The 18,374-nt window shown below is 36.2% G+C and overlaps 1 protein-coding gene across 2 annotated transcripts in view; it reads left to right on the plus strand.

The window, feature by feature from the left end:
- The window catches only part of PTPRD (protein tyrosine phosphatase receptor type D), a 6,523,893-nt gene extending 6,510,643 nt beyond the window's left edge, over positions 1–13,250 (plus strand). For both annotated transcript variants that reach the window (XM_044061085.1, XM_044061086.1), the window contains one exon: positions 8,369–13,250. In XM_044061085.1, coding sequence (XP_043917020.1) covers positions 8,369–8,437 — 69 coding nt within the window. In that variant the 3' untranslated portion in view covers positions 8,438–13,250. The remainder of the gene's footprint in view (positions 1–8,368) is intronic.
- The last annotated feature ends 5,124 nt before the right edge of the window (positions 13,251–18,374 follow it).

The raw sequence follows: 18,374 nt of genomic DNA on the forward strand, positions 1-18,374 counted from the left end.
CAACTTGGGAGGGTTTTATTTAGTTATTTGTGGATTCCGTTGTGCTGTGGGTCAATTGTTTCATTGCCCTTGGTAATTTTCACTGAATATATGTGTCGAATAGGTGTTCACTGAAAATAACTTTTGACGAACTAATAGACCCAATGAAGGAAAGGTCATGTGCAGAAAGGGTTATGGAACGTGACCACTTTTTACTAGAAAAGGGAGGGGGAGGAGCATGGTATGTGTGTAAAAGCTTGAAGTATGTTGGATTTGGCGGTTAGAAGGCACATAATGGGTAGGAAATGAAAGACTAAGGGGAACCTAATTCATCCTGGAAATTATGAAACAATTCTCACTGAGAGGATGGTATATCAGCACAATGAGTTGCAGGAACTTATATGGAGGCTAAGACACAACATTAAAAATATACTTGAGATACCAGGTGTGAGAGGAAGGATGTAGCAGGGAAAGCTACCCTAAGTTTCTTGCGTATACAGACCAAAACATGCATTCTCCTTCAGACTCTTTGGAAGAATAAATTATGTGCTTTGATGTGACGTGGGCAGAATCAGCAAGTCCAACAAACAAACTGTTTAATGGTTAGCGCTTTCGTCTGCCAGTAATAAGCAAACTTCATCAGACAAAGACACCATGTAATTTTTCGATGTCCTTATTGAAAAAGACATCAGTAATAAGAGATATCTGGCAAGTGTATATAGGAAGCCTACATACTCAAACAGTTTTCTGCATTATGAAAGCTCCCACCCTTACCATCAGAAAAAAGCCGCTGTAAAAGGCCAGTTAGTTAGAGCAGTTAGGATGTCTTCTCTAGAAACCTCCTTTATTTCTGAATGCAATTTACTAAAAGAAATATTTCTGAAAAGATCTTGCCCTGTCTCTCTAGTAGATAACTTAATGATGGAAGTTGCACATGGAGTCTTTAAACCAATTCTGGGTAGTAGTTTGAGGTCAGAAGGTTCAACTAATAATTTTCTCTCAACAGTCGAAGAAGTCACTGCAAATGTATCTGTTGACTTCAACACAACTTTCATTACTCCTTTTTCTGTCAGTGTACTCACTTTAAAAGGGATTACTGTGAAAAACTGGGACTTGATTCTTGTTGATACTTCTATTTGTTTAAAGATGGGTGAGAGACCACGGGTAACGTTTAAAATAGGCTGTTACTTAAAAGCCTTACTAGAAAGACCTATTAAAAAATATGTCCCTGGATGTAGAAGTGTGGCAGTTGCCATTTTTGCAAGTATATTAAAGTTGGTAAAAGAAAAACTGTCAACAAACATCAATTAAATATAACAAGCAGGTTCAGTTGTGACACCAAAGGACTGATATGCTTAGCTTTGTGCGATAAATGCGGATGTTTTTATGTTGGTAAGATGGAGAGACAGTTAAAACTGACTCTTGATAACCATCCTCTCTCTTGCCTCTACCTGCTCCATTTGCCCTGCAGGCTCACTCCGTTCCCCTGCCCTGCCCCCAATTTCCACCCATCCCCACTACTCCTACATTTATTCCAACCAATATTCCCCTCCCCTTCCTCTCTCAGCCAATCCAATCACATACCCCTCCCCCATCCCAAACCATAAGGTCCTGTACTCACATCTATACCCCTCCCTCTTACACTCTCACACACACCCTGACATCCTACTACTTCCTTTATTCCTAACTCACATCAATTAACCATGCTTTCTCCACTTTCACAAACCCTTCTCACCCCCTCTATCAGCTTACTTTTTCTAATTCCTCTATTCCATGCTACCTGTTATTCCTCTTGCAAACTCCCCCCTCTTTCCTATTCCCCACCGCCACTCCCAACTCCCATCCCCACCCTACCAGATCTCACTTTCACATTCTATCCTCATCTCTAGTTCAACCAAACCCACTTCACTACTTCAAACCAAAAATTATACCCTCCTCAATAAAACATCACATATCTAAAGTAATATTGCATTTCCCACAAAACTCAAAAAGCAAACCCAAGCTCCTGCTCCCATCCTCCTTTGACCGCCTATGCTTAGCAGGAGACATACACCCCAACCCCAGACCTAAGACTAGCACCAATCCTAATCCAACAAACACAACCAATATTACCAACCATAAATATCTCAAGCTACTAACCATTAAAGCTCAGAGTCTAAAAAACAAAACAGCCCACTTCCATGCCTGGCTATATCATACCCTACCAGACATAGTAGCTGTCTCTGAGGCATGGCTAAAACCCCACATTTCTGACTCTGAAATCCTCTACCCCATGGGTTTCAAGCACTCAGATATGACCGCCAAAATAGGAAAGGAGGAGGAGTAGCCTTAATCTACTCTAGCCTACTCTCCATCACTCCCTACCAAAATCCTATTCCCCAATTCAGTAATGCTGAGCTAGTCATAGGAATACTCAAAATGAATAACTATAAAAGCATTTGTGTTATGGCCCTCTATATCCACCCTAGAAACAATAGCACTACACTTGAAGAAATTCATCTATGGGCCACAACTAATATTAAGCTTAAGACATACATGTTAGGGGATGTGAATATTGACTGGAACAAAATTAATACCAATAATCCCTCCATAACTATCAATCTATTCAATTTCATTCAACTTACAAATGCCATTTCCAGACCCAATAAAAACAACCCCCAGGCTCCACTCTTGACGGGATCATAGTCTCCCACCCAAATAAAATCTCACACACAGGCAACTTACTAGACTCTATTAATGACCACTTGCCAGCCTTCATCCATCGAGCAACCCCGTCCACTCCTCACCTACACCAATATATATCCATACACGGAACTGTACAAACTTTAACCCCACAACTTTCTCCAATTCTCTCAAACTAACAAATTGGGACAATCTAAAAACTTTTTCTCTAGATAACGCCGTAGAATTCTTCAACTCAACCTTCTTAGATACCCTGAACTCCCACGCCCCACCAAGAACAAAATGAATAAAACCAAACTCAGCACCATGGCTAACTAAAGATACTAAAACAGTTATGCAACAAAGAGACAAGACCTGGAAACTTTACCATCACAATAAGCACCCTGACACCCTTCTTAAATATTAGCAACTCCACAACCTAGCCAGAAAACAAATTATAAAAGATAAACATTCTTACTATACTAAACTCCAGTCTAATCACTCCAAAAACCCCAAACAAATCTGGAACTACATCAACTCTCTTCTGAACCCAGGTACCAAAAACAATCTTTGCCCTGACACCAGTAAATCTGACCCAGAAATAGCCACTCTTTTCAACTCCTTCTTTACCAACTCTTTAGCAGAACTCACCAAGACCTTCCCAAGCCACAACCCCTCCCCTCAACTCAAACCCTCTTCCCTAGCCTCTACCCAACCTTCCATCCCTAACACTCTTCCCATATTTCATCTCAAACCCATCTCCACCTCATACATGAAAAAACTTCTCTCTAAACTTAAGCCATGCTCCAATGCCCCTGACAATATCCCCTCACTCTTTCTAAAACTTGCAGCAGATGGTATTGCCATCCCCATTAGCATTCTCATCAGTAGATCTATACAGGAATTGTATGTTCCCAAACTGTGGTGTGCAGCCTTTATCCTACCCCTCCACAAAGGAGGCAAAAATAACATCTCAAACTTCTGGCCCATAGCCATTCTCTCCCCAATTTCAAAAATTATTGAAAAATGCATCCACCTCCAGGTCATGCCTTTCCTTACCAATAACCAACTCGTCACCCCTACACAACATGGTTTCTGTCCTGGCCATAGCACAATAACTGCTCTTCTCTCTTTCCTAGACATAGTAAACCATGCCTGTGATTCTGGAGAAATTGTATCCACAGTCCTTCTAGACCTCTCCAAGGCTTTTGACACAGTCTCCCATACCCACCTCCTGAACCACCTTTCTAACCTTAATCTATCTCAAAACACCCTAACCTAGTTCAACAGCTACCTCCCTGACAGATCTCAGGCCATGAAATGGAAAACAGGCACCTCAGCCTTCCTACCTTCCCCGACCGGGGTACCCCAGGGATCCATACTTGGTTCAATGCCTTTTAATATATTTATTAATAATTTACATGAAGACATTCCTAACACTAAGGTAGTACAATACACAGATGGTTCAACTTTAGTTTGCTTCATTTTTAACCTGCCCGAGCTCCAAACAAAAACTCAAACTGCCTTCTCAACTACTGAGAACTGGTTGCTTCAAAACCACCTCTCTCTAAATGCCAACAAATCCAAAATTTTACTATTCTCTCCCTCAAAATCCCTCCCTCTCGAAAAACCTCTTTCAATATTATCAGCTATGCCAACTCTACCATAGAAGTTGTTCCTTTTGCTAAACTTCTTGGGGTTACTATTGATGAACACCTAAAATTCGATACTCATATTCAGCTAAATGTTAAGAAAACACATCAAAAACTTGGTATGCTGTACAGAAACTCCCACTTTCTCTCTCCTTCTACAAGACAAACACTCACCACTACCTACTTACTACCGTCACTATTGTACAGTGCTCCCCTACTAACCAACCTATCTTCCTCTATCTCTTCCAAACAGGAAATCTGTTGCAACAAAATCTCAGAATTCACCACTAAATCCAAATACTCCTTCCACCTCTGTACATCTCTCCACCTGCTAAATTGGCTAGAACCAACTACCTGACTACCTCCAACTCACTACAGCCCACAAGTTACTTTTTAAACCAACTAAATGCCCAGCACTAACAAACATCTTACCATCATACACTCCACACAGAACTCTAAGATCTGCCCACTAAAATCGAATTACTGTACACAAACCAAACTGTCCCACTGGTCAACTTCTCCTATCCTTTTCCTTAGCCACAAAATTGAATTCTCTCCCTCCTTCTCTAAGAATTTCTGAAAACTTTGAACACTTTAAAACCCAGCTCAATTCCTACCTCTCCCATATTTGGAAATGTAATTGCACTCTACCTACCTAACCAGCTGATAACTCTACTACAAGTAACTCTGCTCCATACTTATTTCCTAAACAGCTGCCTCACTCTGAATACAACATAATCTAACATCTGAATCTTGAATGTATATATTGTAAATAGTATACTATCTGTCTTCTCTCTCCCCCATCTGGGAATGATTCTCACTACTGCCAACATACAAATTTTGATGCTATTTAACAAAGAACATCAATGCATCCCTAACCTAAGATGTAATTAATGCACTCCACTTTTTCTATTATACAGCTGCCTCTCTCTGAATACACCAATATCATGAATGTATACATTGTAAATAATGTACTTTCCACCTTTATTCACCCCTTTTCTGGGAAGAAATTTTATTTACTGCCATCTTACAAATGTTAGTCTTTATAACCATTTACAGATGCTTTACAACCTCTGTACAACTTGTTCTCTAATCTAGTATGTAAGTATGTAATGTATGTTCTTCTATGTTGCTATTATACTTTGCATAGTTTTACTATATAATGTTATATTTTGCTTACTTTTACTATGTAATATGGAGCTTTTCTCCCCGGGCTTCCACTGAAAACAGGATCCTTGAGCCCAGTGGACCTCCCCGGTCATCAAACTGGAAATAAATAAGTAAATAAATAAATAAAAACAATGCATTTATGAGCACATATATAATATAGGGAAACAAAATCCTACCAATGCCTTAGCCAGACATGTCAATAGCAACCCAGGGCATATTTTTTCATTTGTGGTTATAAAACAACTTCTCACAGACATTCGAGGTGGCCCTTGGTCATTGCTGTTAGAAGAAAAGGAACTTAACTGGCAGCTGTTTTTGAATGCTTTCAGCTACCCGGGATTAAATGATAACTGTAATGTGAAATGCTTTTTAAAACTAAAATATTTAGAAAGATGATTTTTAATGATAAGTTTACATAGCTACACATGCATACACATTTTTAAACTTTCTTCATATATATATATATATATATATATATATATATATATATATATATATATATATATATATATATACACACATATGTATGTGTGTTTTTTACACATATATTTTAAAAGTGGTATGTCTTTTTAACAGAGATGGGAAGTGATGTCATGTATTATTTACTATTTAAAATATGTTATTTCCTATTTTCTTTGTCTGATGAAGTTTATTTACTGGCAGACGAAAGCGCTAACCATTAAACAATTTGTTTGTTGGACTTGCTGATTCTGCCTCTCTTTTTGTTTTTTACAAGTTTTTTAAGTTGTGTATTTGTTTTACCTTTGATGTGACATGACATATTTGGTGTCCTTAAAGTCAGCAAACATCCTTTGAATGTGATGATTTGTTTTACAGATCTTCTGTAAAAAGTATTTTCATTCATAGACCCAAATCATTTTTCATGGGATTTTAAGGATACCATCTCTGTTAATCATAATGTCCAGTCATAAAAGTACCACATAAACTGATTCCTGCTATATGGGCAGAAGAAACCTCAAATGAAGGCTGGTTCATGAAATGTTGATTGCAGCACAATAAATTCTTGATAATCTGCACTTCAGTTTAGTGTTTTCTTGACACTGCCTTTGTAAAGCCTTCAATATTAAACAATAATAATTATAAGGGACTAACCTAAATGTCAGATGATGAATGTAAAAAGGTGCATTTTTCACTTATTTTGGCTTTGTTAATTGGCAAGTCTCAGAAAATACAGCTGCATATTTTCATAGGCAAGTAAACATTTTGTGTTTGGTTATGAGGTTTGCTTAAAGTCATACAGCATCCAGATCTCAGTTTTGAGAATCATATATAGTTCATTAGTATTTATTACTTTCAGATGCCACATCATTAAATGCAAGGTATGGTACTAGAACCATCAAAATGCATGTGTATTGAAGAGTTTGTGGCGTTGCTGAATTTTCTTTGTGTGACTGTGGAATTAGATAACACAAGTAAGTAGATTATGCCATATGGGCAGTACTGGGTGCATAGCTTTCCTGCAAAGGAATACATCTGTTGATGTTAAGTTATACTTATTGTTAATTGGTGTTTTACTCACTTATTTCAGATTTGTATACATGTTTTGATTCTGGTGTGTGTATCATCTATATCTGTCATTCAGGTTAGCTAACCCCTCATTGTACTCAATTCCAAAAGCCAGCACCATTGGATTAGTGTGCAAACTCTTGGGGATGAACAACATGTAAGCAAAGAAGACAAAAATGTCCATTGCACAGTAGGAAAATCCCTTATCAATAATGTTGTCCTCTGTGGTGCAAACAAGCATGCTAGCTCACACAAACTTGACCCACCTCCACACAATCATGCTGGTGAGCTCCCACCAGTGGATACTTGCACAGTACCATATCTGCTCATTACAGTAATATGTTAATGTCCTCAGTCTGTTGTTATTTCTGATGGCTAAAGATTCACAGTCAGCTGTGATGGCAGACCACAATGTAACAAAGTGAGACAGTCTAGCTATGTCTGCCTTAAATAATAGCACATAAGTGTTTTACTTTAGTGCCCTGGGTAACTCTGTCAGGCATGACATCACTATCACAGGAGAACTTGGAATGCTACAGTGTACCCCATTACACAACAGTGAATTTCAGTAGTTACTGGAGGCATGTCGAACATAGTGCACAGAATATTTTTACACATCTGTACCCTGTGTTCCTAAATTCCTGGGCAAGTCAAGAATAATTTCTCATAAAACAATCACTTGTCCCAGCTAGGCTACCCATTTCCTTATCCACTGGCAAAGTGTCTGATCTTGTTTACTAAACAGCTTATTCTCCCCACACTTCATAAACATTTTAAGTAATACACGCAGTGTTGATACAGAATAGTTTTTCACCACATGCCAGTTTCCTGTAATAAGGTTTCATGAAGTAAAATGTGTAGCATAAAGTCTGATTTTTTTATATAATTTATGGCTCTGTGGGCATGGGGAAAGTACACGTGTTTCTCTAGCAGAATGGAAACATTTTATGTTATGGGTACTTTGTTATTTAAATCTGCTGCATTTAATTCATTTGGTTAGTTTCATTTGCATTTAATGTTTAAATTACTAGACAAAACATTGCAGTTACATGAAAATTAACATGCTTTAATACATTTATGCAAGTTTAATAATTAATGGAGTCAGAAATATATATTTTTGATATGAGAGTATTCCTTCTGGTATGTTTGACATTCTGTATGACTTTTCATGGCTTCATGTTTTGCTTGAAAAAACTTTTGAAATTCCGACATTTAGGTCTTTGCATCTTTTGTATTAACCATTTAGCAGTGAAGCATTGCAGTAGCAAGTAAAATGTTGTATCTGCTGAACATAAACCTAAATATGGTTTAAACTATGCCATACAGTTTGAAATATTTTATAGTTGCAAAAATCTGACTTCACTCATTTTCTCTTTCAGGATCAATACCAGTTCTGTTATCGAGCTGCGCTGGAGTACCTCGGCAGCTTCGATCACTATGCAACATAAAATCCCAAGCCGTCCTGGATTTTCTACAGCAGGCCCTTTAACATCCAGCGTGCCCCTTCTGAGCCATATAGTGTGCTTGAGAAGTACTTCTTAACTCCTAGCTAAAGACAAATTAATGGGGATATTACTCATACACAAAGAAAAAGACTATTCCTGATGGACCAAGAAATAACCCTGAAAAAACTGACAAGCAGAGAGAATCCTGACTGTTGAGGCATCTGGTGGAGTTAGTTTACAGATACTTTAAGGATTCAACTTTGGCTTGAAAATAATAGGAAGTAAACTCTGCCGCCAAGAGCGATAATATTCAGGATTACCTGAAAATTGGTTGAAAATGACTTACAAAGCTGAACCAGTACTGCAGTGTGTTGCAGGAACAATTCCTATAAAAGGCCAGATCCATTCTTCTTAACAGAAAACATGAAGTCAGGACAGAAAGGATACTTTGCTTCACCATTGCCCCTTCTTGCCATAATGCTCTTAGAAATTATTACATGTGTAGGGGATGGAAGGGAGGGCAAGTTTAAAGGAAATCAAATTACTGATTTAGTTTTTCTTCATTTTTGTCTTTTTTTAAGTACTGTAAAATACTACTGAGCTGTGCATCATTTTTAACTGTGTAAACTTATTTCCCTTTTTTAACAAGTTTGTCATTCAATGAATTGACATTACAAAATGTTTCATAACTGGTTTTCTTTAATTCAAAACTGTAAACTTTTTTTATGCTGTAGAACTGTTATATGTTATATCTTGCTATAGAAATGTTTAATAATTAAGATTTATGCACATTTTTGTGCACTTCAGTATTTACCAGCCATATTATCATCTTCTAGTTTTTTTCTTCTTATGAATTTTCTGTTTTCTTTTTCCTTTGTGTGTCAAGAAGACTTCTGTAACACTTTGTCATAAAAGTGGGCCTTTTGGAATCAACAGGGAGGCGCAAAGTATAAAGCTGCTGCTAGCATATATCTTAGTTCTTCCACAGTTAGGATTGAAAAGAGTCATGAGAAGGATTGCCAAAAATACATTAAATGAAATAAATGCCATCTTTAAAAAGGCACCTGATTAGTATTGCTTTTTTTAGGCTTCCATAAACTAAATCTAGGTAGGGATGAGGATGAACTAAGTGAGTGGCGGGTGGGGGGTGTTTAGGTAGCAGAGAATAATACTGGAATGCACATCAGTGATAACTGTCATCCCCTTGTCTTGAACCTAGGTATCTCAATCCAGTATAGTGCTTCATGCCACTTCTGTGCAATAACTGACTACATTTATAGCGGGTTTTCTGTATGTGTGTGTGTGCTAGTTGTGTGTAAGTGTGTGAGTGGACAAGTTCTGTTTGCATGTCATTGAGGAGAGTATAGTGCTCATCTCTGCTGAAAGGAAATACATTTGTCAGTAATGAACTTGTAGTCATTCAGATAAATCTCTCTGAAATATGTTAATATTAAAAAAGATCATGTAACTGTATTTCACAGGGGAAAGTCAAACCTGTTTCTCTACCAGATTGGAAACATTTTGTGTTGTGGTACAGTGTTCTTTAAATATGCTGGATTTATTTTGTTTGTTTGGTTCTGTTTGCATTTAGAGTGCCTTATATCGATGCCTATTTTTTAAAAAAAATGTCCTTATTAGTTTTTATGCATAATTAAATTAGTTTATATCCGTTATGATTAAATAGTATATTTTTAACATGTAAATGAAAATAACTTTAAAAGAGAGTATGATATTGCATTCCTGGCTTTTGGGGGTAAGTTTAGGATGCTTTTACTGGTAATCAAGTCAAAGTATATGGTTGGTCAAAGCACTTTTATCACCCATAGCATCTTTGCAGATAGGTGGCTCTACAATGTCTTGTAATGTAGACCGTATTCTATCTCATATCAAAAATGAATGCTGAAGTCTCCTTGCATGTTGTGTATTTGGTGAAATGGAACACTGTGTAGGAACTATTAATTGTTTATGGCCTGGAAACACTACTGGGAGAAAGCTTAGCTAGGCAGTACCACTTATTTTTGATGGCATTAAGCACATGTTAAAGAGAGAGGGTCTGCTGAGTTTTGCAACATAGATCTGTGGGAGATTAGTGCATGTCCCAGAGGCTGCATTGATTGTAAGATGTGGTGGTCAGTGCTAGAATAGCAATAGCGAAGGTAGCTGAAGTTAGCAATAGAGGGGACATTCTTAAATTGCAGATTGTACATGTATAGTATTTATCTTATTTCACGCGTACTTGTAAAAGAACACCGTCCCAGTGAGCCTGTTCTGTTCATGAGCACTAAGCAGAATTATTTAAATGTAGTTTGTAGATTATACCTAAAAAGGGCTGGATTATAGCCAGAGCACCATTTCTTTTAACTTCTTTTATGCATATTAGTGTATATGTTTAATCACATTATCAGATATATTTAAAGGCCATACAGAGCGGGATATTTTTAAAGTGTACTAATTGAAATACTTTTTGAATTCATTTAATTTGCAGAGGAGTGTCATTTAATCTGTATAATTTATTCCTTACCCAAAAATAATATTTTGTTGGTTGTGGTAAATGGTAGTGATAGTTACTTATAAAGACATTACTTTTAGACATTGATTTATTTTGTTATTACCGAAGTTGAGAAATTCCAGTATTAAGAGTAACAAGTTGAAATTCTTGTTAAAAAGTATAGATTTTTTTATGTGAGGAAATCATAACTGGTTTTCAAATAGTTATCTTGAGAGAATGTGGTCTGTGCAATTTTTAGGTTATCACTTGAAAAATAAGAGCTAAACACATAATTTTGCCAACTTTCAAACTTACAAGTAGTAGACAAAATGCCTATTATTTTTTTCTGGTTTATAATGTGACTTGGCATTTGAAAAAAAAAAAAAAACTGAAAATTTTTGCATAATTTTGATATATTTCATCCACGTACAAGTAAACCAAGTAGAAAACGGCAAGACCTTTCAGCCAGCCATCTGTGTTCATCAGTAAATATTATTCTCTACATGATACCAGGCGAATGTCTTAGCTGACATGCATAGCGGAACATTCATGCCCATCATGTTTTGAAAACAGCCTGAATGTTTAAACTGAAAGTTTTATAACAAATTTAAACTGGACAGCTGTCCATGCACAATAAAAGAATCAGTGTTATGACCTTTAACTAGTAGAAAACCAGTTGTTGCAGTTTCAGTTTGTGCCAGCTTGACAAAAATAAATGTAAGGTACTCAGTTTATCCAGAATCTGTAGGATGTCTAGAGTCCTGTTGTATTTCCTAATTCTTGTTAATTTCTTGTGTATTGCACAGACTTGTCTTTGCATATTATAATGGTTACCCATCTGGAAACTCAGAAATCAAGGATAGTTAGGAGCCATTAAAATGTACCTTAAAAGGAAAGTTCAAAGATAGGTACTGTATTTTTAAAGGCTACCTCAGGTTTAATTTGTAAAACATGCATCAGTGTAATTCGACTGCTCACACCATAGAGTGTATTGTACTTTTATTCCTAAAGACTAAAGAAAGTGCCAGAATACTCAGTCCCATCATATTTTTATATTGTCAAAATATAGGTATAAATATAGATCTAAATACATATAAATATATATACACACACATATATATATATATATATATAAAAATATAGCTATATCTCTAAAAGATGGAGTGAGCTGGAAGAGGAAACTTACCACTTTAATAATTATGCCAGTACTGAATGGAAATGTGTCTTAAAAAAGGCAATCAGCAGTTCTTATAGTCCACTTACCAAGAGACATGTCTTAGTAATGTGTGTCAGATCTGTCAGCTATAGCATAGCCACAGATGAAATGGGTGTTTCAGAAAAAGTGCGAGTTGAAATGTTTATATAAATGTGCAGTGCTGCAGTTATGGAGGAGATTTGCATGGCTTAACATTACTGTTGCATTTTTGTTTGTCTTACCAGTAGCTTTTCCAACATCAGTGATGTGCATTCCACGCGTTTCACTTCTCTATGTATGTACATATGTGTATATATTTCACCATGATGATGTTTTAATAAGCCAATCTGCAGGCAATTCAATAAATTTTGCAGTGGAAAATTTTGTTTAATCATTCTAATCAGTACGGTGCTATTATTTATCTATATGTGTAGTTATGTATAATTTTGTAATTAGTTGCTTTTCAAAATTTAAAAAAAATATAAAAAAAGTATTTGTACAAAGCCTGTTCATTTTAGCTCTTTTTATGATAGGTCTGGGTAGGTATTGCAAGAAACAGCTGAGTAGGCCCTCTGTAGGGAGATTTGCACTTTCTATACCTTTGTACTATGCACTGCCCTATTGATTCTACACCCAGTAATATTATTACTTGAACCCATCTATAAGGACAGCTTACAAAAATTCACCTCTTTCATGTATGTAAATAACATAGGATCTTAAAAAGATGTCTGTTGCAAAAAAGTAGCCTTTTTTGGTTTTGGTTTTCCTAATCATAACTCCAACAGTTATCCAATGGCTACAGGTCCTTTCATGCCCATCTGTTATATTCAGCCTTGGGTGTGTGGGTACAAAGATAATACAAATTGTGTTCTTTGCTTTCATTATGGATGCATAGAATGAAATTAAACAGGAGAAACAATCATTCACAAACTGGCTTGTTAAAAAAGGATAATACAATTACCTCTAATTAGTAGAACGAGTCAATGTTTTACAGGATAAAAGGCGTGCTTTTTATTTTCTTACTTCGTTATGTTGATGGCGAAAGGAGTCTGTATGTAAAAATCAAGTTCTTTGCTGACACAAGTTCCATTTGTTACAAATGAATTCTAATAAAATGTCAGTGTTATGCACTACTGCTTTTCCTTTTTCTGAGTTGGTAATTATTTTGTTTACTTTTTCTTTGTGTTGCATTAAAACGGTTGTTTGTTTACTTTGCTCTTGTGCATTTAAGTGTTTTGCTATATTAAAACTAATTGTTATGTACATGCTGTGAAACATAAACCGTTCCTTACTGCCAAATGGCCAAATTATTCTTAAAGGTTCTATAATAAGGCAAAGGCTTGCTCATGTGAAAGAAGAACAAACTGTATCACAGAGTAATATTTCATTAGCAAAAGATCGGATTATACAAATGCAATGTTTCCACAGGAACTGATCGTAGACAAGCACAGTGTGAATATTTCAGATGCGCTGTCCACAAAGACATCTGTATTATGTGATCCAATCAGTGAATATGTAATAAATTTATAAAATTCTATCAGTGAATGAATAATGATATATCTAGTATATCTACCTATGTATGTGTATGTATAGGTTTACTTCATAACACTGAAATTTCGTAACACTGAGACCATAACATCAAAAATTCAAAACACTGAAAATCCAAAACATTGAAAATTCAGAACATTGAAAGTGTACTTCATAACACTGAAAATTACATTGCACAAGTAAATAAGATCCCTGCCACCTACAACACCTAACTAACAAACACACTTTCTACTATGTTTCTGCAGGAGGGGCAAGCCCCCCTGCGCCCCACACCCCCCGTAAATTAAATATACCAACTCCAAGATCGCACTACAGTGGAAAAAAGTTAATTTCCTAACCTCTGTGTATGGTGATTGTGATACAGTGAGGTTAGGAAATTAACTTTTTTTCCACTGTAGTGCGATCTTGGAGTCGGTATATTTAATTTACAGGGGTGTGGGGGCAGAGCCCCCACATCAGGGGTGCAGGGGGGCTTGCTCTCCCCTGCAGAAATGTAGTCGAAAGTGTGTTTGTTAGTTAGGTGTTGTTATAGGTGAAGAGGATGTTATTTACATATACATTGTAGTTTTCAATGTTATGAAGCACACTTTCAATGTTCTGAGTTTTCAGTGTTTTGGGATTTAGATGGTTTGGCCTCAATGTTATGAAATTTCAGTGTTATGAAGTAGACCCATGTGTGTGTGTGTGTGTGTGTGTGTGTGTGTGTGTGTGTGTGTGTGTGTGTATAGATATATATATATATATATATATATATATATATATATATATATATGTGTATATATATATATATATATATATATATATATATATATATATATATATATATATATATATATGGGTCTACTTCACATGATCGAGCGTTCAAATGTTCGAATTTCATATGGTCGAGACTATATGATCGAACATTTGAATATTCAAAAATGTGCAGTAGACCTGCAAAACACAAACAACAAAAAATAAACTTTGTATAGCAGGGGGGCAAGACCCACTGCACTCCCCACATGAGGGACTGCACCCCCCAAACCCCCCCCCGCAACCTAAATATACCAACTCCTAGATCACACTACAGCGAGGACAAGGGAAATTTCCCAGTCCGCGCTGTATGCTGATCCCCATTCAGAATTTCGAAGTTTTAAAACTTCGAACAAATGGTCTGCAATCATATGGGACCTTATATATATATATATATATATATATATATATATATATATATATATATATATATATATATATACACAATGCTTGTGTGTATACATATACAGTGAACTCTCAGTTAACTGGCACCCATAGGGATTGGTAGATGCTGGATAACTGTAGTTTCTGTTTGCTTGAGAGTTACTGTTAAAAATAGGCCTAACTAATACTGTACCCTATACCATTTGTTTGGTTAGACTTGTTCTCAGGTTGGGGAGAGAGGGAATTAATTCCTAGCTTCCTTTTTAAAACTCTAAAACTCTAAAAATGTAAAGTATGTTTCTGTAGGGGGAAAACAAAAAGTGCAACACATGAAAACTGTACTGTATTTCTTTGATATTTTTTTTGCTGGTTGCTTGAGAGTGCTGGTTGCTTCAGTTCCGGTTAACTGAGAGTTTACTGTATATATATTGGGCCCTATCATAACGCTGAAAAGTCATAACACTGAAACACATAACGTCAAACCCATTTCATTGAAAACTCATAACACTGAACGCTCAGTTTATTGAAAAATGTAGAAATGTATAGAACTGTGTCGACAGTATATAATTGTGTCATTTGCTATCATAGGAGTTATTAGGGAAGTGAGCCTTGCACAATACCTATGAATTGTGATGTTTAACATCATGTTGTTGTACCATGTCCTTGTTTGCTCTTGAGCTCTGATTCACTGAGTGTGGTGTTTCTTTTGTTTGTTTTTGTTTTCTCCATGGTAGTGTAATCATGGATTTACTACATATAAGTGAGGGGGTGTGGGGGTCAAAACTTGCCACATGAGGGGTGCAGGGGGACACAGCATGTTTTATGGTATATTTGTTGTGAAGTAAGATTTCCATTAAATTAGTTTTGTTGAAATGAACTTTAGACGAAATGAGTTTTCGATGTTGTGGGCTTGATGAAATGAATATAGATGATTTTTTTTTTACATTATGACATAGACCTACATGGGTCCCATTAAATTTGTCAAATGGTACTTTGGTTAACATCTGTTTAATTGACACAATTTGGTCTACTAAACAGATGGTGAACAGGTATGTGAGAGTAGTAATTCCCAGTTAGGGGAATATATTCTTTTCCTAGGGGATTTTGCAATCTCAGAGTTCGAATATACAATTAGCAGGGGGTGTGGGAAGTGCAAAAAATGGTTTCTTTGTGTTTATTTTAAAGTTTTGCTTGCACTGAGATTAATTCTTGGCATATGGTAGTGAGTGTTGACATGCATAATGTTGATCAATTTGTTTTGATGGTTTACTATTAAAACATCGAACATCAGAATGTAAACTGTTCAAAAATGCAGTTTACATGTTCGATGTTTAGAATATTAATTAGGTTGGAATATCGGTATCCTAACTGAGGTGAAGTCGAATTCGACTTTTGAAGTCCATTGCCCCCTTTGCTGCAGTACTTACGGACCAGATCATTACTACATAGCATTGACAGTAATGTTTTTGCACCCCCTCCCACTTATATATTCCAACTCCAAGATCGCGCTACAGTGCAGAAAAGGGTAAATTTCCCAGTCTGCACTGTCCCACGATCACAATACGAAACATCACCCACGTATGCACCACCTTGCTTTACTTACAGTTTCTCAATTAACCTGCTGCATTCAACTACCATCTACAATGTAATCCAATCACAGAGCACTACACCTTTAAAATTTGCCGGAAATGGTGTCATCGACATCATGTACTTGAGCCAATGCATATTACATGTTATGCCAACAGTGTAAAGGTCGATTGCATAGTGCTGAATGCCGTAATAGAGTCAGTTTTCCAGTGTTCACGTTTCAAATACCTTTTAAAGGTATTCTGCATTTTGAGGATCACACTTTTCACTTTCACACAAGGCACACCCGACATTATAACAGTAAACCTGTTTTGACATTATGCTCATCTCCATAAATGGTATTCACTCAATTTAAATAATTCCATATATATATATATATATATATATATATATATATATATATATAAATATATATAGTTAAATTAATAGATATAGATATATATAATTCATTGTTAATCAAATAAATGAACTAGTTTTTAGAACTTAGCCACAGACCATGCCACAAAATGTTTAAACAAAATCTTTCCAAAAAGGCCCTTGCATTCTATTATGGGTCTGATAAGGGATGAGTAGAATAAGAATATTTCATGGCATTTAATTTAATGCCAGGGGCCTGGCAGCATTTATCTCTACATTTTAGACTCATATAGAGAACTTTGGTGTCAGCTGGAGAGTATGATAGCTCCAAGTTTGCAGTCATCCGCAAACTTGGACAGCAACAGGCACTTGAAATTGGCCTTGAAATCAGAGAAGTAAGTATCAAAGAGAAAAAGCCTATGGACCAATCCCTGAGGGTCACAAAGAGTAATGTCCCTTTTCAATGACAGTGTGTCCCCTACACTTATAAATTGTTTTTGTCAGTAAGACAGTTTGTTACCCAGTGAGTTACATAAGTTTGTGCAGCTGGTTGATAAAGTCTGAATGTAGGATGGTGTCAAAGGCTTTCACCAGGTTGAGCTAAATAGTATGTACTGATATGCTTGCATCCAGTGCATCAGTGACTTATTTACTAGGTTTAGGGGGCAGGATCCACCTTTAATGCAATGAATGTATTAATATATTAGTTCTGGCTTAAGCACTTGGGCTTCAGGGCAGTTATTCTACATTAAGAAGGTTTGTGGTCTGCACTCTTGTGGGAGGAGAGGCTGGATTCTGCCCTTCTGAGCTGGGAATATCTGGTCACAGGCTTATTGTGCCTGCTTATTTGAACTGTTTCTTTCTGAAATTGGTGCGGCTTGTTGCTGTAGCATAGACCAGATTCAGGCCTGCTGACTCTAGCTTTGTTTGTATAGCACTGATCCAGGCCAACTTTTTTGGAGAAGGTTCCCCTGCACCCTAGTAAGTAGGGGTGTGCAGTTAGAACTTGTCTGATTGAAGACTGCTGGAATAAGGCTCAGTTTTGAGCTTTTTTTCTGGTTAATTGGGTAACTTGTTTAAATCAGTTTGTTTGTTTTCTATTGTTTTATACATATATATATATATATATATATATATATATATATATATATATATATATATATATATAAATTACACTTTATTCATCTGCTTTTGCTGTATTTGTGTTTCTTCCTACTTTATTACTAGGGGCATTGACTACAACTCTGATCTGCGATATATAACAATAAGTTTCCTTTTCTGTATATTTAAAGTGTTTTTGAGTGTATCTGCTTTATTTTCTGAAAAAAAAAAAAAAAAAAATATATATATATATATATATATATATACTTGTTTCCCACCTTTCCAAGCTAGTATAGTCCAGTTTTCAGGTTAGTGCTGAATTCAGGGCTGTGTTACAAATCTCTGTGTTTGCCCATACCTTACTTGGATAGAAGGAAGTTCTCTGTTCACCTGTGAGAGAGGGGAGCATTGAGCAGCCTATCTGTCCCTGGAGGAGTGGTTTCAGACAAGAAATTAGTAGTTTATTGGTCATTTTGGGATAATTTCTA

The sequence above is a fragment of the Protopterus annectens genome, chromosome 2.part0 (assembly GCF_019279795.1).
Source record: "Protopterus annectens isolate FY-2018-M chromosome 2.part0, PAN1.0, whole genome shotgun sequence".
NCBI lineage: Eukaryota > Metazoa > Chordata > Ceratodontiformes > Protopteridae > Protopterus > Protopterus annectens.